Raw genomic sequence first — 22,904 nt, forward strand, 5'->3', positions numbered from 1 at the left:
GGTCATTCTACAGAAACGTCTATTTTTGTGTCCCTGGCGTTTACAGATATATTACACTTGGGTTACAATTTATTTATATTTTAAAATAAAACAATACATTATTTTAATTACACCTTCTTGAGCCTCAATTTAGCAACATTGGTTTTTAAATCAATTATCTAGAACTCCAAGCACCACAGAAGAGCTCGTCCTCACAGTCATGTGTGAAGGCTGAGGCCATATTTTGAGGTAAAAACACATTTTTCTGCAATTTTAACTGCAATAATCTCTACATGACTATGGAATATATGATTTAAATGAATAAAGAAAAGAAATGCCAAATAAATATTATAAAATATATAATGAAAGTTGTTGTCCCCAGGAGTCGTGTCACTGGTGTTACTGCAAAATAACAAAAATCTCTTATTTTGAAATAAAAGTCACACTGATGACATCACTCGACTTCCTTTTACCTGTTTTCTGAGGATCTATGAAGAAAAGCTCATGGTGAGTCCACTGAGTCTTTCAGTTATCAGAGATTTTCTCATTTAGCTCATGATTTCATATGAAGCTTTTAGCTGAAGTCTCTGGTGTGACCCGACTTTATTCTGAGGTAACTGTGAAAAAATAGAATACAAATGGATTAAATTACATATTTTAGTGGATATTCCATGATTGACAACGTGTGGTTTGATGGTCTGTAGCAGCCATTTTGTAAAATGCATTGTTCATTAAAAATGTCTCTGGTGTTCCTTTATTATGTGTAACACCAATGAGGATCAGTAACACCAGTGACTCCTATGGACAGATAGAAAAGTGGACGTTTCTGTAGAATGACCCATAACTAAAGAAAGGAAGGAAGGAAAAATCAGTAAATTGGACTGTGAGTGCAAAATGAGTGATGATAAGTGGAATTTTGTCTATTACTCTGCTTAACCGTCAGTGGGCCACCTGGAAAACACTGAGCAAAACACCAGTGGACCACCAGCTTTGCCATTAGTGGGCCGACAGTGGTTCACTGTCCTCTTGCTATCAGGGACAATGGAAAATCTCACTCAGAGATCTGCATCACTGCTGTAGGAGGAGAGCAGGCATACTTACAACACATGTAGCTCTGTTCTGATTGGCTGTCTTGTATTGTGCCTCATTCAGAAAGCACTCAGAGCTGAAACACTCCTTATAACTTTGCTGGGAGTGGGCGGGGCTACACTGCTGGATATACACCGATCAGTCATAACATTCTGACCACCTCCTTGTTTCTACACTCATTGTCCATTTTATCAGCCCCACTTACTATATAGGTGCACTTTGTAGTTCTACAGTTACAGACTGTAGTCCATCTGTTTCTCTGACGTGGTGGTGTGTTAGTGTGTGTTGCGCTGGTACAAGTAGATCAGACACAGCAGTGCTGCTGGAGTTTTTAAACACTGTGTCCACTCACTGTCCACTCTATTAGACACTCCTACCTTGTCAGTCCACCTTGTAGATGTAAAGTCAGAGACGATAGCTCATCTGCTGCTGCACAGTTTGTGTTGGTCATCCTCTAGTCCTTCATCAGTGGTCACAGGACGCTGCCCACAGGACGCTGTTGGCTGGACACTTTGGTTGGTGGACTATTCTCAGTCCAGCAGCAACACTGAGGTGTTTAAAAACTCCAGCAGCACTGCTGTGCCTGATCCACTCAGACCAGCGCAACACACACTAACACACCACCACCACGTCAGTGTTACTGCAGTGCTGAGAATGATCCACCACCCAAATAGTACCTGCTCTGTGAGGGTCCATGGGGGTCCTGACCACTGAAGAACAGGGTAAAAGGGGGCTAACAAAGTATCAGAGAAACAGATGGACTACAGTCTGTAACTGTAGAACTACAAAGTGCACCTATATAGTAAGTGGAGCTGATAAAATGGACACTGAGTGTAGAAACAAGGAGGTGGTCATGATGTTACGCCTGTTCGGTGTATGTAAAGTTGATTCATCACAGAAACAGTGAATTCAAAACGGGCTGGTTTTGCAGTTTAGTGACCCCATATGGACGGTATGGACAGGGGAGTGAATGTGTGTGTGTTAAACCTTTGTTTACAATGTTTACATATTTCTTCAAACTCCTTTATTTCCCATGATATGGACCATTTAAAGCGCCCTTAAAATGAACTGAAACAAAGCTGAAATATGAAAGAAACCTAAATAAAAATGGATTTAAAAGTATAATGTTATAAATTATAATATAATGGTCATTTAGTTCATTCCTAGTTTGAAATTCACCTACTTGCCCGTTTCCTGTCCTGTTCTCTGAGGTCATGTTCGTCTCTCTTCTTCTCTATTCTGTTACTGACCTCTCGCTGTTGTTCTTTCTGGCTGCAGATTTGAACGAATGCGGTCTGAAGCCTCGGCCGTGTGAACACCGCTGCATGAACACGTTCGGCAGCTACATGTGCTACTGCCTGAACGGATACACCCTCATGCCCGACGGCTCCTGTGCAAGTGAGTGCCCACTTATCTCAACATGGAAGGTGAACATATGAAGATGAACCACCATAAAGTGGCCGTTATTATCACACTGACGGCCCAACTGGTGGTTTGTAGAACTGCAGACATGGAGAGTTCACTGTACTTTAGTCTATGTTTATAGACAACAGTGTGTCATACAGGGTCAGACACCACATAATCAAGTTGATAAGAGACTTATGGTTTGACGCATGTGTGTGATGATTTAGGCGCGCAGTTAGCACCATGCTAATTCCAGCGCATAAGGTTCTATTACGTGTCAACTCTATTTAGCAAAACTAAACTTCCGACACCAAACAGGTCGTAGTTGATCAACTGCATTTGGTGTAAGATTTTGTACATTTTCTGTTTTGCTAAACTATCTCTTTAGTAGTTGTAGCCTTGTAGTATATAAACTTTTCACCCGCTAGATTTTACAGTAAAATATCCTGTTTTTTACTCTCCTACTTTCTGCATGATCTTGTGGAGTAAAAGCTATATTTTTCACAGTATGGCTCATTCTTCTGAATCGGTTCAAAGTCAGAGCTCAAAACACATTTCAGACTTTTAACCTTTTTGGACTTTAGACTAAAATCTTTTTGCTTTGAGTGACCCTATACCTAATTTTATTTAAACAAATGATGATTCCAACAAATGAAACAAACGAGCATTTCATTTTGTCACTACCAAAACAATCATAACATTACTGAGACTTTACCAAATGTTTTAGTCATTATTGTTTCGGTAGTGACAATTTTTGCTAATTTTGATCATAACTCAAAACTGCTAACCAGTACATGACTGGTAAACACAACTTTAAACGGCTGTACACAGACAAAATCACTAAACTACAAAAAAGTTTACTTACTTGCAATAAAAGTGTGTTTTGATAGTGACAGTTTTTCATATTAGACACTGATTTTCAGACTTTGGGACACATTTACTCCAAAACAATGGGATCTAACTGCTCACCAGCCTCCAGGATGCAGCCTCACTTCCTGCTCTTAAATACAGGGCCATGGCTAAAATAAGGCTCCGCCTACAGACTAAAACTCTTTTTAAAGTTTAAATATATAATAAATAAATAAATATTATATAATAAATAAATAAATATTTCAGCTTCACTTTAAATCAAAAAGACCTTTAAAAAAAACACTGAAAAAACAAGGAAAATGTAAATATTATTTTTACATATTGAAATGTAGGGGTATAGCATTTGGGACAGCCACCTCCAGATAGAAAGTAAAATCATAAAAATGATGATTTCATACATATTTAGCTTATTAATATCCCAGTTAATACCTTGGGTTTAAGTAGATCATAACATAATCTTTATACACATCTAAGCTATGAATAATTTATTGAGTTTTTTAACTGTTTTTTTTTACTATGGGACAAAAGATTGAACTAATTCAGTAGAAAAAATATGAAATATGAAAGAATACGAAGCTCTTTCACAAATAAATTAAACCAATCATAGCGCACCTGTAACTAAAGCCCTACCCTGAAAACTGAAGTCCAATCAGTCCATAAGAGACTACTCATTACAGTTTGAGGCAAGTGTGTGATGATTTAACATACAATTAGCACCATGCTAATTCATGCGTATAAGGTTCTACTTTGTTTTAGCTCCACTTTATACAACAGTTAGTTTCGGCCATGCGAGCTGATTGGTTGAGAAGTGTTCTAACTGTGCTGTTATTTCACCATAACATCACGTTTTTTTTCACAAACACTGTATCACTCCGCTGAGACGGCGTTGCTAAGCAACGAGAACACCTAAACAACCTGGAATCAGCCAGACATGAACCGAATACCATTCGCCAAACGTGTAGTCTGATCTTCAGAGTCTGACCAAATCAGACTGAGCCATAAAACTGCCTAAATAAGAAACAGAAAAGCTGCTCAGTGGTGATGACAGTTTGGGAATTTAGTGTAAGGAGCTGGAGAACGAACTGCTGGCTGAGCAGCGAGTGGGGGGAGCTCGTTACTCTGACGTAGCAACAAGCTGCTCGTTAAGGAACTATAATTTGGTGAAGGAACTGCGAACATTAAAACATATTAAACGCCGCGTTCACGGCCCAGTTTATTAATTTATTACTGTATTTATTTAACTGTTGTATTAAAGCAGTAGAACACTCGAGGAGTGTGTTATCGCCAATAACATCACGGCTGTGATGTTATTGGCGATAACACACTCCTTCTGTGTTCTACTGCTTAAATAGCTTAATCATATTGACTCTAACTAGAATATTACAGACGTTTGGATAGGAAGTAAAATTTGACTCTTTAACTAAACTAAACACGCATGAATAGAAATGCCAGATTGTATGAATATCTCTCAATACTTTTTCTTTTGATACTTGAGTGAATTTAAAATCAAGTTCTGTACTTTCACCCAGGTAAAAATGTAAACAGAGCACTTTCACTGCTCCTGCAGTAATATCTCTGCTTCACTCTGTACTGGATTAGTGTACTTTGCCCGCCTCTGCTTCAGGCCAGGTCTGAGGTGAATGTGCCTCTCAGTGCTGTGGTCGGCGGCGACAGTGTGTTAATGTGCTGTGTTGTGCTGTGTTGTGTTGTACAGACTCCAGGACGTGCGCTCTGGCTCACTGTCAGTACGGCTGTGAGGAGGTTGAGGGGGAAATCCGCTGCCTGTGTCCCTCTGCTGGCCTGCAGCTCGGCCCAGACGGGAAAACCTGCGCGGGTGAGCTCAGCCCTGTTACAGAGGCAGCACTCATTCACCTCTTAAATCCGTCCGTTACCATGACAACCCGTTACTTTACCTGGCAACACGGCTTTCACATCCACATCAAATCTAAACCTCATAACCCATTTCCATTTCCTTAACATTGTGAGTAAACGTTGCAGTGAATATACCCACAGAAATTAGCTTAAATTACATGGAAGTACATTTTTTCTCCTCTTATTAAGCTGTAATTTCAGAAATATGAGGTTTTGTTACAACAGTGACAATATTTTGCCATTATTCACAGATCAGGTCTCTAAAACAGTCTGGTAGCCTATAATCTCTATTTATGAATACATTTCCAGCTGCTCAATATACTGCTAAACTGTATTATGGTGCTTTTTCGTATGTGAAGCACCTTGAGGAACTGGCCTGCAACACCTTCACTCACTCACCTTCAGCAAGCTGAAAATTATCCACAAGGGGGTGCCATTAGCACCCAAATAGCTTTTCGTCAATGTTCTTTGCACTGTTTGTCCTTGTTGGAGTTTAAGGCAAAAATCTTCTCAAAACTATCATAAAACAGTGTCTCAGTCATCAGGCAGTGAATTCATAACCATTTCATGTAGGAACTTTCTGTGAGGGAGCTTTTAGAGGTGGACGTCTGGTTCTCCAGAACAGAGTATTTCACACCAAATTACTCTGAATGACTTACCAATCTATTTCTTATCCAGGACTTACCCAGAAATCAGTTCTCCTTTAAAGTTAGTAGGAAGCATGGTGTCAGGGCAACAGTTAAAGGGGACCTATTATGCTTTTCCGGTTTTTCTCTTTCCTTTAGTGTGTTATGTAGCTTTTTGTGTATGTAAACGTTCTGCAAAGTCCCAAAGCCCAGCGTTCCTTCCAGAAGGAGAACCTCTCTCCCACAGAACCCACTTTTCTCAGCTGCCTGAAACGCCTTGTTGGAATTCCAGCCCTTTTCCTTCGTTACAGGATGACTCAATCGTGTAACACAGTCCTTACTGCCCACCTACCGGCTTGCTCTGCCCCCTCACACAGTGCACAGCGGCTACTGGAGGAGAAGGAGTGTGTTCAGTGTTGTAGCGTGTGGCAAAGACGCTGACCGGATCCATGTATTTTCGGGAACATTTAAGTGTAAATATATTCTAGTAAAGCCCGAAAATAAACTTATGAACATTGAAAATGAGCATAATAGGTTCCCCTTAAGATTCAGAGCCAGCAAAGCTGTTTATGGAAGATGGAGAACATACTACCTCAAATAATTCAAAGGCTCAGTAGAAACTTCTTACATAAATGGGCCTGATTTCTGTTTAAAAAGTGACAGGAGGCTGTAAACCTGCAGCCCAGCAATGAGGCAACTGCTAAACCCATTTCTGTTGTCAGACATTGATGAATGCGTGACCGGAAAGAACCAGTGTCCATACAACCGGCAGTGTGTCAACACCTTCGGGAGCTACTACTGCAAGTGCCAGGGGGGATACGACCTCAAATACGTCAACGGCAAATACGACTGTGTGGGTAAGAAGAACCCGTGTTCGTGTTCTCTGAGTGTACGACGCATATATTCAGTCAGTTACTCATCTGAGCGTGTTTTACCTTTCAGACGTTAACGAGTGCGTGTCCAACACGCATAAATGCAGCCGCCATGCAGAGTGTATAAACACACAGGGGTCCTACAAGTGCAAGTGCAAGCAGGGGTTCCGCGGCAGCGGGTTCGACTGTTCAGGTAAGGGTTCCGCCAACATTTTGGACCGACGCAGGAAGTAAAGCACTCCTTCGCAAGTGAAATCATCTTAAATCTAGACTAAATATCTAATATTTCTCACTTTGAGATTGATGTAAAAATATTATAAGATTAATTTTATATATTTCTAGACATTTTTTTACTTGTTTTAAAGTCGTTTTATATAGCGTTGTATACCACTGCCAAATGATTTACCTCTTTTCAAGAAATGTAGATAATATATCTTATTTTAAAAGATAAGGCAGAAAGTTTAGCTAATTTCATGAAATAGTGCAGATAATTTTGCCGATTTCAAGAATTAATGCAGATTCATTTTGCTTATTTCAAGAAATAATGCAAATATTTTGACTTTTTCTCAAGACATAAAGCAGATATTTTTGTTTTTTCAAAAACAATGTGTATAATTTTGCTCATTTCAATGATATAATGTTTCATTTCAGAAATAATGCAAATATGCTTGCTTTTTTATCAGGAAATATGCCGATATTTTTATTTTTTTTTAATAATGCAGATAATTTTGCTTCTTTTCATGAAATAATGCAGATATGTTTGTTTTTTCTCAAAAATAATGCAGATAATGTAGCCTAATGCAAATATCTTTGCTTTTTAAAAAAAAAAATAATGAAACAAGCAAAATTATTTGCTAATGGAGTAAGACGTGCACTAGAAAAAATACTTAAAACAAGGACAAAAAAGTTTAGAAATAAGTTAATTAGTCTTATAATATTTTTTACAAAATCTCAAAATAAGAAATGGACAGATTTGGGATGATTTTGCTGATTTTTGCTGATGACAGTGAAGTGACTGTTACAGTAAATGTTATAAACGGTACTTTCATGAGTGAGAGTTTCTTTTCTCTCAGCGGTCCCTCTGACATCCTTCACTGTAGAGGCTATATTTTTCATAAAGGGACGCAGCGAGTTTGAGCTGCCAAAAGCCGTTTCCTGTTTTTGGAGCCTCCTGAACTCCGCAGATGTGGAGGGAAGGGAAAGGCCCGCGATTGGAATCCCACCTGTGTAAATATCTGCTCTGTGCCCGACCCAGTGATGGGAGCACGTGGGCAAAGACACGTCCGTGTTATCTGTCGAGAGAGAGTCCCAGCAAGAACCTCAGTCATCCCGGTTATCTCGGTTCTCCCAGTGTTCTAGAGGAGACGGCTGATTCTTTCAGAAATGCCTCGAGCACCAGAGGAGCTCTGTGTGAATGAAGACTTTCTCTGTTTTCTGTAGTAAAGCCTTTTTATCGCAGCTCCTGGGACGGAGACAAAGGCAGTGCAGACGAGTTTCCTAATGGTGAGGCAGCACGGAGACTCTGGCTTGATTGCTGCGTCTGGGTCCAGTTCTCCTTTTGCAGATATTAACCCCACGTTCTGGCTTGAGAACAGTTTCTATGCCGTTTCTAACTCAGGGCAGAAAGCAAGACTGACCTCACATTAGCAGATCGTGTTGCTGCTTTGTACCACGAGACCCAGCATTGCCAAACACTAGCTTGCTGTTTAGTATGTGCTTCATCCAAAGCTGACTTTCTGCTCTGTGATCGCATGATACCACACTGCACTGCAGATCCTACGCACTGCACCACAGATCCTCCACACTGCACTGCAGATCCTACGCACTGCACCACAGATCCTCCACACTGCACTGCAGATCCTCCACACTGCACCACTCTCTCCACACTGCACTGCAGATCCTCCACACTGCACCACAGATCCTCCACACTGCACCACTCTCTCCACACTGCACTGCAGATCCTCCACACTGCACCACAGATCCTCCACACTGCACCGCAGATCCTCTCCACACTGCACCGCAGATCCTCCACATTGCACCGCAGATCCTCCACACTGCACCGCAGATCCTCTCCACACTGCACCGCAGATCCTCCACACTGCACCGCTCTCTCCACACTGCACCGCAGATCCTCCACACTGCACTGCTTGTTACAGAAAGCCCATTCCAGCCAGATAGAGGAAACAGAAATCACACCTGTGTTTTCTCTGTCTCTCTGTTTCTGGTAGCAGCCTGTCAACAATTTGACTTACTGTGTCAAAATAATGACATATAACTTCGACTTTACCTGAAAATAACTACTTGTTGTTAAAATAATTTCTTATTTTTAAATTGTCGAGATTTCGTCTTAATAACAAAATTGCAAGATAAGTAAAATTTCTGAGCAAGAAAAGTTGTTATTTTGAGATGATAAGTCAAATTTCTAGAGAAATTAAGTAATTATTTATGATACTAAGTTAAATTTCTAGATAAAATAAATCATCATTCTGAGATACTATTTTGTGAAAATAAGTAATTATATCAAGATGCTACGACAATTTTTTGAGAAAATGTCATCATATTGAGATACTATTTCCAAATTTGGTACAAATAAGTAATTATTTTAAGATACTTAGTAAAATTTCTGACATTTCTTTATTTCAAGTTGCTAAGTCGAAATTTTGAAGAAACAAGTAATTATTTCAGAATACACAGTCAAAAGTTTGACATTTAGCTGCCAGAAGCTGAGAAAGAGAAAAAACATAAGCATTTTTGTTCTCCTCTACTTGGTGTGTCATGATAAACTGGCATGATTTAAATCAAGACTAAATTTGCTGGCTTTAAAATCAAGATCTACATATAGCATGGAGACCAGATCTGTTCCCAAGCATTACCCTAAAGCATTACATGAGATGCCAAAGTAATACTTTTTAAGTATTACCTGTAAATTTACAAAAAAGACCACCCTTCATGAGGGGGTTTCTCAGAAGCATTGTAAAGACTGCTGTAACCCAAGAGCATCTCAAATTTAATGGTGCAGTTCTCAAAAATGGGGCAGTGTTAGCATTCAAGCTAATAACATTAGTGTTATTTACACCAGTGTTACCTTGGTAAACTCTAGCAAACTGTAAAAATACAGATCATTAACAACCATCAAACAAACGAACATCTCTCAGCGCCGCCCTCTAAAGGCGTCATTAACAACCATCAAACAAACGAACGTCTCTCAGCGCCGCCCTCTAAAGGCGTCATTAACAACCATCAAACAAACGAACGTCGCTCAGCGCCGCCCTCTAAAGGCGTCATTAACAACCATCAAATAAACGAACGTCGCTCAGCGCCGCCCTCTAAAGGCGTCATTAACAACCATCAAACAAACAACTGTCGCTCAGCACCGCCCTCTAAAGGCGTCATTAACAACCATCAAACAAACGAATGTCTCTCAGCGCCGCCCTCTAAAGGGGTCATTAACAACCATCAAATAAACAAACGTCGCTCAGCGCCGCCCTCTAAAGGCATCATTAACAACCATCAAACAAACAAACGCCGCTCAGCGCTGCCCTCTAAAGGCGTCATTAACATGCATCAGATAAACAAACGTCACTCAGCGCCGCCCTCTAAAGGCGTCAATAACAGCCATCAAACAAACAAATGTCACTCAGCGCCGCCCTCTAAAGGCGTCATTAACAACCATCAAACAAACAAACGTCGCTCAGCGGCGCCCTCTAAAGGCGTCATTAACAACCATCAAATAAACAAACGTCGCTCAGCGCCGCCCTCTAAAGGCGTCATTAACAACCATCAAACAAACGTCGCTCAGCGCCGCCCTCTAAAGGCGTCATTAACAACCATCAAATAAACAAACGTCGCTCAGCGCCGCCCTCTAAAGGCGTCATTAACAACCATCAAATAAACGAACGTAGCTCAGCGCCGCCCTCTAAAGGCGTCATTAACAACCATCAAATAAACGAACGTCGCTCAGCGCCGCCCTCTAAAGTCGTCATTAACAACCATCAAACAAACGAACGCCGCTCAGCGCCGCCCTCTAAAGGCGTCATTAACAAGCATCAGATAAACGAACGTGTTAGCAGTTTTACTGTTTTCCTAAAACTCATGATGCGTCTCGATGAACGCATGTTTTGGTTTCTTTCATTATTTATAGTTTAGCCTTATATTAAGTCGGTCACAATCACTTCTTTCCAACATTTCTGTTCAAACTGATCTTTGTAACACGATGCTTTTGGGACACCCAGCCTTAATTAAGGTTGGTGATACAGAAGCTAAGTAGAGGAAGCTTCTTCCAAGTATTGGAATTGACTGTGCATTTGTAATCTTCTGGGCTCCCCCTGCAGCGATCCCAGATACTCCCTCCAGGCCTCGCATTCTCGGGAAGTTTGACAACACCATCCCGGAGCCCAAAGTGACCCAGCTACCCAGGCTTCGTCTGCAGCCGTTTGATTACGATGGAGAAGTGTACATCGGGCCTTCTGAGGAAGACGCTCCAGTTTTCCCCAGCACAGGAAAAAGACGAGGAGGAAGAGGAGGAAGAGGAGGAGGAGGAGGACGACGGTGAGAACGAGGGGAACCAAGTGGATGGTGAGAAGTTGAACCCCAGAGGAGATGTGTTCTGTGAGTGATCAATGAAGTTTGCTGATAATGATTTTGATTAGACAGCAAAGAGTTGGGATTTGTCCTCAGTTATGTTATCGGCCTTACATGTTAACAGGTGCCCAATAACCGTCTAATATAATTAATATATAATATTTTTAGCTGTTAACTGGATGTAATGTGTGGCCAAGCACAAAGGCAGTTTACTAAAAGTCTACACTGTAATAATTTCACACATTTCAATCATCAGGTACCTCTAATAACCTTAAAGGGGATTTTTATTTGTTTTTATTACCCCATAATTCAGTGGTCGAAATGTAAACAAAGCCATTTCAAGTGGTTTATTGTGAACTACATGTCCTCCAAGTTTTTATATGGAATGTTGATGATGGTAAAATAGTTATAAATCTAAAAAAATACATCTGGGGACTATTTTGCCTCACAACGCCCTGCATATTATGTATCCCTCCACCATGAATGCATTGTAAAGCCAAAAGCTTCTCAAAACATCATAAAACAGTGTCTCAGTCATCAGGCAGTGAATTCATAACCACTTCATGTAACTTTAATAACTTTCTGGGAGCTTTTAGAGGTGAACGTCTGGTTCCTATCACCATCACTGTGAACAATTCTGACTTGAATCTCTAGAATGGAGCGTTTCACATGAAACTACTGAAGGACTTAAACATTTAATTATGCAGAGATTTTGAATTCCTGTTTAAAACTGTGGCAGAAGATGTGGGTTAAGCGAGCACTTCCAGATCTGTGAGGTGAGAAGGCTCGGCTCCTCCAGGAAGCACTGAAACTCGACCTCCGCCGCCACATTTATCAACGGGATTGCATGATTTACTGCAGCCTGGCTCAGTATAGAGCTGTCTAGTACTTTTGGAGTCAACAAAGGAAAAGGAGGGAAAGATTCTCAGGGCTAGCTTTGTTTTGAGGCCCTCCAGGGATTTAGCATTAACTTCCAGATTGCTGTTTCTCTGTAGAAGGTCAGAGGTCAGTCAGGATGTCTGGTCTACCGTGTTAAGGACATGTCACTACATGCACCACCACAGCCGGCTATGGATCAGAGCAGGACAGTGTTCCAGCCAAAGACTACAGGAAATACATTTAATTACATTAGCAGACAGTGTTGCAGCACATACATGTCTCTGGGTCAGTTCCCCTCTTATCACTGGAGTGGAACCCTCAAGGGTTCATCTCAGTACCTTTAGTCAGGGAACATAACTGAACCATAATCCACTGAAATGATATGTTCTAAGCTGTACTGACTCCACACACCCCGTCTCGTCTCCAGGCTTTTATTTTACTGTTCTGTTTAAAACATTCGGTTATGAAAAGGTACAAATACGAACTTTTCACCTGGAAAACACTTATTTAAGGTTCACAATCAGACCTTAAAACCACTGTTGGAGCTTTGAGGGAACATTTACACTGTTTGTACCTTGATGAACGAAAAATGTACCTGAACAGAACCTTTATTTCTAACAGTGCAGGAGACTATCTTGAAATATACTGAGCACCTGCCAGAACTCTTTCCCTCTCCTGATCATAGAATAGATCTTTGGACTATTGTTGGATTTAACCTTTCCCTGCATGATGTTGCCGTATGGTAACAATTGCATTATTGTATTTTTTCGCTCAGCTACAACATTGAAGTCAATTTTTCAATTCTTTTAAGAACCAAAAGGCCTGATGTGTAAAATGTTACACGTTGTTCTGCTCACATGACTTCCTGTTGCAGCCTGTGCCTCTTTTCTCATATATCACACAGGCATTACATGGTCTGGCGTCTGAAACACTCTCAAAGCCTGTTTTATACACAACAATTACAAGAAATAATTGACACACAGTCTGTGTGAATGTTACAATTTCATATTTCATTCATATTTCTATCTAAAATAATAAAATATATTTGTTGCCATATGACAACAGCATGTGACAATGGAACTACAGTGTGCTAATAATGAGAGTGAATTAATGCACCACTATAAGACAAATTGGGCACTTTTTTATAACATTTTTACATTTAAAGTCAATGTTTTTATCATAATTATATTCATACATCTCTGTGTTCTATAAAGCACTGTTCCAGTGCGGCAACAGACGTGAACGCATCTTTAGCTGGCTGAATGTGGGAGGTACGGGGGGCTTTCGCTGTGGTCCACTGTTTATTTGCTGAGTTGAACATGTTTGCAAAAAAAAACAAAAACATGCAACATAACATAAAAGAATTAAGTCACCTTTTATATTTTATATGTAATTTTTTTCAAATATGTTAAACTTGGCAAATAAATTGGAATTGTGCAATAAAATTTGCAGTTTTCTGTAGAAAATCTGTTTAAACTTTATTTTACTTTTTGGGGTCACCCAAACATTTGCTGGTAAAACGCTGGTAAACAGCTGTTATGCATGTTTTTTTTTTTCAGACCTGGATGATGAATGTGGCTGTTTTATTGTCACATGCTGTTGCCTTAAGGCAACAAAATGCAAAGTATGCTTGCTCAGTTTTTTTCCCCAAAAAAATTTAAATACGAAAAATCATGAAACCATTTTTATGTGTATTTCAGAATTCACAAGTAAAGGTTAATGCTATGCTGCCTTCAGATTTGGTCAAAATAAGGCACCTTAGAAGGCAGCTGCCTTATGCTGCCTTCCGAAGACACTCCTACCTTGTCAATCCACCTTGTAGATGTAAAGTCAGAGACGATAGCTCATCTGCTGCTGCACAGTTTGTGTTGGTCATCCTCTAGTCCTTCATCAGTGGTCACAGGATGCTGCCCACAGGACGCTGTTGGCTGGATATTTTTGGTTGGTGGACTATTCTCAGTCCAGCAGTGACAATGAGGTGTTTACAGACTCCAGAAGCACTGCTGTGTCTGATCCACTCAGACCAGCGCAACACACACTAACACACCACCACCAGGTCAGTGTTACTGCAGTGCTGAGAATGACCCACCACCCAAATAGTTCCTGCTCTGTGAGGGTCCATGGGGGTCCTGACCACTGAAGAACAGGGTAAAAGGGGGCTAACAAAGTATCAGAGAAACAGATGGACTACAGTCTGTAACTGTAGAACTACAAAGTGCACCTATATAGTAAGTGGAGCTGATAAAATGGACAATGAGTGTAGAAACAAGGAGGCGGTCATAACGTTATGCCTGACCAGTGTATAATGAGCCACTGAAAGTTCTATATTCTAAAGTTCTTGAATGATAAACTCGCCTATACAAATGGGAAGTGCTGTTTATTGGAAATGAAATAAACATTACGGCAAATAATTTAACTGATAGCTTTGGTCAAACTATTGTTTATTTGTCAGTCAGTGGTGAATCATTCACATCTCAAATTCTACCTTAAAGTCTAATAATCATCAGGTGTTAGCAAACCAAAAGTACAACAAGTGTTCTATGTTCTGCCTGTTAATTCACTGTGACACTTTCGATGTAACGTGGTGTTCACAGCCTCTTAAATGCACCCTTTTCTCTTTTGTGAGGGTAAAAGGATCACCCTGTATATCCTCCTCATTATAGGAAACTCTAGACTGTCGCCTCTAAATTGCAAGTGAAGGCAAGCGTGAGCTACTGCAGGGAAAAGAGGGTCTGTGGGGTCAAGCTCACCAAAGAGACAGAGGCCTGGGAAAGCCAAGGAGTGGCAGAACTGATCCGTCAACCTGTCAGAGAGGACCTAGCCGGGCCTTTTTTTAGAGCAGTGGGGCCGTTCAAACAGGGCTGCCAAAACAAACAGGTTTTTTATACATGGTTGATTATTCATGTGATTTAATTGACTAATAATTGATTAATTGGCTGTAATAATAAAACGTAACAGCTGTGACAGTAAAAGATTTGCCCATGTTCTGACAATCTGAGGTTCTGGACTGGGTTGCACCGGTTTTGCGTAAGTTTGTACGTCTTAAAAGTCTTTAAGTATTTAGTTACCACTAGTTAACCATAATTTAGCTAAATTTGGTCGTACCACAAATCAAGTCACTAGAAACAACTGACTAATGTGCCCCTCACCATAACATGTTCAGAGCCAATCTATAAACCTGCTGCCATGGAAATGCAACAGCAGCCTGCTGCTAGGGGTGGGGGTGTGGGGGGGAGGGGGGATCGATTCATAGATGCATCGCGATGCGGACATGAACGATTCTGAATCGATTCACAAATGTTAAAAATCGATTTTCTAAATATTTAATTTATAACATAACGTTGATGGAACGCAAAAGGCGGAACTTGGAAGTGCGGAAGAGCAGCACCCGGACAGTCTGTGGCGGCACATAAAGACAAAACGGATGAGCGAGAAATCCGACCGCCAGCCTCTGCATTAAAGGCTAGTGTATGGAAGCACTTTGGCTTCTATGGAGATGTAGGGAAAAAGGACCTGGACGGGAGCCACACTATATGCCAGTTGTGTCACACTAAACCAAAATATTTTGGAAACGATAAACAAAAGAAGCCATATTACATGTTTCCACCTGTTTTCCACCCGGTTGTAGTTGCTGCCAACCAGAGGACCATTGAGTAAGTGATGTCAAAGCTTCCCCCCAACTTGGAAGCGAATTACAAACTCTATCGCAACTTTTATTGCCAAGGATTTGCGTCCAGTCTTTAAGAACCAGGGCTTTCGTGCTGTGTTGCACACATTGGAGCCGAGATACATCGTCCAGTCTCAAAGATATTTTACTGACACAGCGACCCCCCCCCCGCTCTCTACAACGAGACCAAAACCGAGATTAAGAAATCACTGAATAAAACTGGTAGAATAGCTGTGATAGGCTGCGTGGACATCCATTACCATCCATTGTTTCACCGTAGCGGCGTATTTTATCACAGATGAGTGGCAGCAGCGTCTCCAAACAAGAGCAGTGAATGAGAGCCTTCCAGTTCACTTGGCACATCACTTCCGTTTGATTTATTAATAAAAGATACAAGAAGTAAATTCATTATGGATCATTACAAACACTTTGCTGTAAAAGTACCATGAGAAAAAATCCTGTATAAAAAAAAAGATGCATCGATAATCGATTTATAAGCGCATCGCAGCCTCTGAACCATAATCGAATCGAATCGTGAGGTGCCGAGCGATTCCCACCTCTACCTGCCGCAGTCTCCATGGAAAAATATCTAGTATAGAAGGACACGATGTTTACACGTTTAACTGAATAACCTGAAGCCGCTGTCGGCTTATGCTTTAATATTTCCTTGTGGCAACCAAATATGCAGCTTTATTAAATGTTGCATCATTTATGGACACAACAGCAGCTTAGTGTAAACGTTCCTGCATCTCCTGAGTCGCACTGAGCTGGAGCTGTGCGGGTTTAGCTTTGCGTTCAGAGTTAAAACCGGGGCGATGATTAGAGCTGTAAGTAAAATCACAGAATACAGCATTCAGTCTTTAGCTTAGCTGAGTTAGCCTAACCAAAAATGTCATGTTTTGGTCTTTTTTTGTGCTTTCTATGTGGTTTCTGATGGTTTCCCCAACTCTCAATGCTAATTAGTGTGGTTGCATTACTTAACTACATCAGCCTTGTACCTCCAATGCAAAGCTAAAGACTTTAGACACCAAGTATGCCTTTGCTGATCAACTACATTTGGGATAAAGGAGGGAATTCAGAAAAAAATTCACCAAACTGTTGCTTTTTTTGCGGAATTACTAAGTTCGTTTCTGCGAGACGCTCCACGATTTAAAGAGGTTCAAGTCTTTGTCTTGGAGCTTATGTCGGTCTCCTTGAGCAAGAGGAGACAGGCCTGAGACATCCATCAGCCACGGGGGGGGGAAATTCCACACCTGAGGCGAAAAAGCACCTAAGGAAACAACCCCCACCCGCCCACCCGACGAGGCTTTTATTACCGCCCTCCAGAACAGCTGTTGGCTGGAGGCTCTGTCATCAGGATTTAAATCCACTGCTAACAAAAGCCCCCTGCCAGAGCTGTTTCACTCAGCCAAGCTCAGCTACACCTGGTTCTGCCAGAGAACAGGCGTACCTGAGTCTCAGGTGAAATGAAAGGGAGGGGGGGCTGACACATGGGCAAGCAGCCACTCGCACTCTCAAAGCCCTCGTCTGCATTTTTATGTGGAAATATTTGCAAACTAGTCAGGGGTATTTCCTTTAACACGTTGCTCAGATGCCTTTCACTCGGTCAGTCTTGCCTGCAGAGCTCTTGGTGCCATATTTCTGGCTTGTGCTGATGATTGTTAGATTTGTAAAAATATAATAATAGAGTTAAAGATTAGAGAAACTCAACTTCTCTGCCTAATCAGGACTTTTTACAGTAACTAGACTATAAATCTGTGAGAGATTTTGGATTATGGAGACAAAGTTACATGCAAGCCAGTTTCTAGTTCCAGTAGCACAAGCAAGACTTTGGCCAATGCATCATGTAAACAATGTTAGCCTTAGCTTTTATTGTAGTACAGTCCCTGATAGCAAGAGTATAGTAGACCACGGTCAGCCCGCTGATGGCAAAGCTGGTGGTCCACTGGCGTTTTGCTCAGTGTTTTCTGGGTGGCCCACCGGTGGTGATTGTTTGCGCTGAAACAGTAAAGAAGCAGCAGGAAAAAACATGTTTAAGTGGATCATGGATTTAAAAATGAGATCTGTTGGTATTTTTTAGAGTTTTAAATGTACATAAACTCGATTGTGCCTTAAACTCAGCTCACTAAAAAGCTTCGCTCCACACGTGAGAGACTTTTCACCACTTTTTCTTTGTTTACTTGCTGTATTTTCTTCTTTCACACTCTCAGTTTTGATTGGTTGTTGCAGGAATCTGTTCAGATTGAGTTGTTGACCAGTTTACACTAGATTACACTCAGAGTCGGGTCAAAAAAATCAAACATTTGATAAACTCTGACTGGTCTGAAACGCGATCAGGAGGCCAAAAATCTGAGTCTGCGCCCCTCATATACGACTCGACTCTCTCTCCAACTGTCGACTCCGACTGACCCAAAAATCTGCAGACTAGAGCCGAACAGCTCAGACTCAGACTGAGACTCAGGGCTAAAATCAGGGAACAGTCGTGTGGTGTAACCCCGGTTTAAGAACAGCTGGTGAATAAGGCCCAATGTTTTTTATTTGACATTAAAGAAGGAACCAAGTTGACACCCTTCAAATGTTTTTCATTTCAGTTCCAGATGAGTCCGTCTACAGTGCAGAGTTTAAGGAGATCAATGCGGCTCCTCTACAGGAAAGTAAGATTGATTTTCAGCTTTATGAGTGTCGTCCTGTTTACAGTCCGAGTGTGGTGTATATTCACACATGTTCCTGAACAGGACTGCTGACCGACTGTAACTTTGATTCGGGAGCATGTGAGTGGGTGCAGGACAAGGAGGATGATCTGGACTGGACCGTCCAATACCACGAGAACGGTACTGTGTACGGATATTGGGTATTTACATCAATATCTGCTTATATATTTCATAACTTTGATCATCTCACAAATGGTAACCTTTGTAGTTGGTCACCAAAAACTTCATGTTAAGTGAAATCTCTCTACATGCCAACTGTGCAACACTACTGGAGCTACTAGCCATGTTTACATGCAGCCTAATAATCCGTTAATAATCTGAATAATAGCTCAGTCGGAATAGTCTAGTCTGATTGAAGCCATTAGCAATACATTTTCTATCCGACTGATCGAGGTGGGTAATCCTGTAAATAATCCGTTAAATAGAAGAATAATATCCGTGTAAATGCCTGTATCTGATTACATTCCCTATCGGAAAGTTTAAGTCCGTTCTGATCATGTTCGTCGCGTCATAGTGAAAGTTTATACCGTTCAACATGGCGGAGCAGAAACTGGTCTGCAGAGGAGACGAAGTTTATGCTCTGGTCTTTAAAAGACGGCGGTGGGACGGACGTCCAGCTTATGTGTCTCAGAACACGACGTCTTCCTCTCGGCCTTCTTTAATAAGGACATGTGAAGGACGTTTTCCTGAGTCTGACATCATTTTAAAGTGATTAAAAACACAAGCACTGCTCACTGCTGCTCATCTCACTCTGACCGGACTCACGTGATGCTGGTTGTCATGGTAACATCAGCACTAAGTGGTTCTCTATGCATGTGCATAATTTTGGATCTGATTACTTGTAGTTAGCATGTAAATGGAGATTTTCATCAGAGTGTTGAGTAGAGTGAGAATAAACACTCAGTCTGAATCTGTAATCAGACTGAATTCAATTAGATTGGAGAAAATCTTTGCATGTAAACAAAGACTCCCAAAGAGAGTTTGAGAACACTTATTTACAAAAGATTGTGTTGCCTTGGTTACTTTGTAACAATTTGTTTGGAACAGCTTGGATTTTTTTTTTACTTAAAGATGAATTCTATTGATTTGGTTAGCAGCAGAGTTGAGTTCCGTTTTGCTGAAGCTGGACGTTTGTGTTCTCTTCAGGACTGCAGTACTACATGGCCCTCAGTGGGCTTGTGGGTAATCGGAGAGAAAGTGCCAGGCTGCGGCTGCTCCTCACCGACCTCGTCCAGCAGGGCCCATTCTGCCTGAAATTCAGTTTCCGAATCGCAGGCCCGCAGGTGGGAACCCTACGCGTGATGCTGGACCACAGTGACCACGCCGTGTGGGAGAAAGCACACAGCCGTAACGAGGACTGGCAGACCGACAGCGTCACCATCACCTGGAAGGACAGAGCACCTGAGATGGTCAGCTACATCAGACACATTAGCACTGCTGGACAACACTGATTCAGTATTGCAGTATTTCTCCAAATATTTCACCATATAAGATGATAAGTTAGTGTCAGTGAAGTTAATAAGTCAGCATTAATGAATTTAATAAGTTAGCATTAGTAATGCTAATAAATTATCATCAATTTAATTAATAAGTTAGCATCAATAAAGTTATCAGCATTAATAAATACGTCAGCAATAATATAAATGTTAGCATTAATAAAGTTAAAACAGCATTAATAAAGTTACAAAGTCATTAATAGTTAAGAAATGTGCATTAATACAGTTAATAAGTTAGCATTATTAAAGTGAGTTAGCATTAATATAGCAAATATCTGAGCATTAATACAGTAAATAAGTCAGTATTAATAAAGTGAATAGGTTAGCACTAATAAAGTTAATAAGAGCATTAATAAAGTTAATAAGTTAACATTAATAAAGTGAGTAATTTAGCATTAATGCAGTAATTAAGTCAGTATTAATAAGGTGAATAGGTCATTATTAATAAAGTTTATAAGTTAACATTAATAAAGTGAATAATTTATCATTAATACAGTAATTAAGTCAGTATTAATAAGGTGAATAGGTCATTATTAATAAAGTTAATACATTAACATTAATAAAGTTAATAAGCTTCCTAAGTGTTGATACTCTATAATGTTTGTTCTGATTTGACTGTTTTGTTTTATTTCGCGCTCTTAAATCACACAAAAGGAAACTGTACACAGAATGGAGAAAGAAAAGGAGACTTTTGTTTATTTAGATTTTATGGTTTTTGTTTTTTAAAAATTGTCTGAAGCTCCCAGTAAATTACATACATTACAGTTAACAGTCAGGTCCTGGATACAGACCATCAGTACAGACCATAAAACAGAACATATATACATACATACATACATACATACATACATAAATAAATAAATAAATAAATGCTATGTATTGTGGATGTAATGCTTATTATAATATCAACTATCCCTAAAAATATGGCTAAAAAAAACAATATTATGGTATGTCAACGTCACAGTGTTCCAGTATGGACAGAATATCATGCAGCGTCACGTATTAGTTACACTGGCTCCAGTGCAGACTGAAAGAACTGCAGATCAGTGGTTTCATTAGATGTTTGTGACACTCTTTAAAACTGAAGGGAATGTTTCTGTTTTGTTTTGTTTCCCTCAGATCATCTTTGAGGGAACGCGTGGGAAGCTGGTCGCTGGAGAAATTGGGCTGGACAACGTGGTGCTGATCTCAGGAAGCTGTCAGGACGATGAAGCCGTCATCTTTTAGAGGAGATATCAGAAAAGATAAAGAAAGAACATACCGGAATGTCAGCGTTACTGGCTTGATACAGTACAGTATGAGTACAGTATGATATGATGTTTGTTAAAACGGTGCTTCTTCGTGTGTTTGTGTGTGTTTTTCTGAGCTTTATCCTTTAATGGTGCTCGTTGTGGAGAATGAGGTGTCCAGCGATGGTCAGCTGCAATGAGCCTCATGTTCTGTAACAACTACATTTTTTAAAATCATACAAAGCAGCGTTTTGCTGTCGCTCAGTGTTCAAAGACACTAAGTAGCAAAAGTACTGAAGCCTTCATGAAAAGCTTGCTGTGATAAATTAATCTGCAATATGATTATCAACATTATTCTTCGTTCATCCTGAAAGTTATAAGATAAATATCCACTGTTTGTACCATCAAAACTGTAAAATTATAGCTGCTGTAAATTTTGCCTTCACATATTAAAATTTTGTTGTTTTTTTAAAGCTGCCTCTCATTTGTTTACTTTTTTTTCCACATTTGTCACATTTTTAACTGAAATTAAATGCAGAAAACTGCACCATTAAGCCATTTAATAGCACTGTGCACTATACTCGTTCAAACTGGAAAAAACAGCCTTGTGTTTTGTTTTAAATCACAGATTACAAAATAAGAGTGCCCTTCAAAACTAAAATAAAAAAAAATATATATAAATAAAAAACAGATGGCAACATTCAATAACACCAGACAAGAATGTTTATTAGAAATATTATTTCTTATAATTATTATTATTGAACATTCTTTTCCCAGCTTGTCCACATCACATATTATTTTACTCAAAGTAAAACAAGAGATAATAAAAGTCCACAATCTGTTAAATAAGCCTCTATATTTAAAAAAAAAAAAAGATTTTAGTAAATAACAATGGATGGGTTTGCATGTAAACAGAATTTGTTTGGCAATAATTCCAGCTATTTTTAGAAAAGTAAATAATTTGCTAATTTGTCTTGTATTTGCATTGTAACTATGTTTGATAGGAAAAACTCTTTGTAAACTCAGTTTTTAAAGGACATCATGCTATACAAGGATTTTTCACCGAACACTTTAGTAGAGGATGTAGTTTGTTGTTGCAAAACTGGAACATCGCTGTGAGGATTTGATTGAGCATTAGTGAGGTCAGGTACTGATGTTGGATGGTCAGTTCTGGATCACTCACACTACAAAATAAGAGCCCCCCCCCCAATGAAAGAACAGATGGCAATAGTCAATACACCAGGCAAGAATGTTTATTAGAATTATTATTTCTTTTAATCATTATTAAACATTCTTTTCTTTGTTTATTTTACCCAAAGTAAAACGAGAGGTAATAAAAGGCCACAATCAGTAATATAAGCCTTTATTTAAAAAAAAAGATTTTAGTAAGACTTTTAAAACCATTTATAGGTTTACATGTAAACAGAATTTGTTTTGGCAATAATTATAACTATTTCATAAAATAAAAAATAAATTGTTCAGCAAATTTATATTGTATTTGTATTGTAACTGTGTTTAGAAGGAAAAAACTCTTTTATAAACACTTAGTAACGTAAGAAGTAAAGAACATGATGCTATACAAGGATTTTTAACCTAACATTTTAGCAGAAGATGTAGTTTGTTATCATC

General features: G+C 39.8%; 1 protein-coding gene across 1 annotated transcript in view; it reads left to right on the plus strand.

Annotated features, from left to right (window-relative positions):
* egfl6 (EGF-like-domain, multiple 6) overlaps positions 1-21,748 on the plus strand; it is a 32,120-nt gene extending 10,372 nt beyond the window's left edge. Inside the window, 11 exon segments of the mRNA XM_036575544.1 lie at positions 2,347-2,466; positions 5,057-5,176; positions 6,563-6,697; positions 6,783-6,905; positions 8,153-8,215; positions 11,044-11,207; positions 11,209-11,320; positions 18,431-18,493; positions 18,575-18,670; positions 19,697-19,959; positions 21,166-21,748. Of these exon segments, the coding sequence (XP_036431437.1) occupies positions 2,347-2,466; positions 5,057-5,176; positions 6,563-6,697; positions 6,783-6,905; positions 8,153-8,215; positions 11,044-11,207; positions 11,209-11,320; positions 18,431-18,493; positions 18,575-18,670; positions 19,697-19,959; positions 21,166-21,273 (1,367 nt within the window). The 3' untranslated portion in view covers positions 21,274-21,748.
* The last annotated feature ends 1,156 nt before the right edge of the window (positions 21,749-22,904 follow it).

Source organism: Colossoma macropomum, unplaced genomic scaffold (genome assembly GCF_904425465.1).
Source record: "Colossoma macropomum unplaced genomic scaffold, Colossoma_macropomum, whole genome shotgun sequence".
NCBI lineage: Eukaryota > Metazoa > Chordata > Actinopteri > Characiformes > Serrasalmidae > Colossoma > Colossoma macropomum.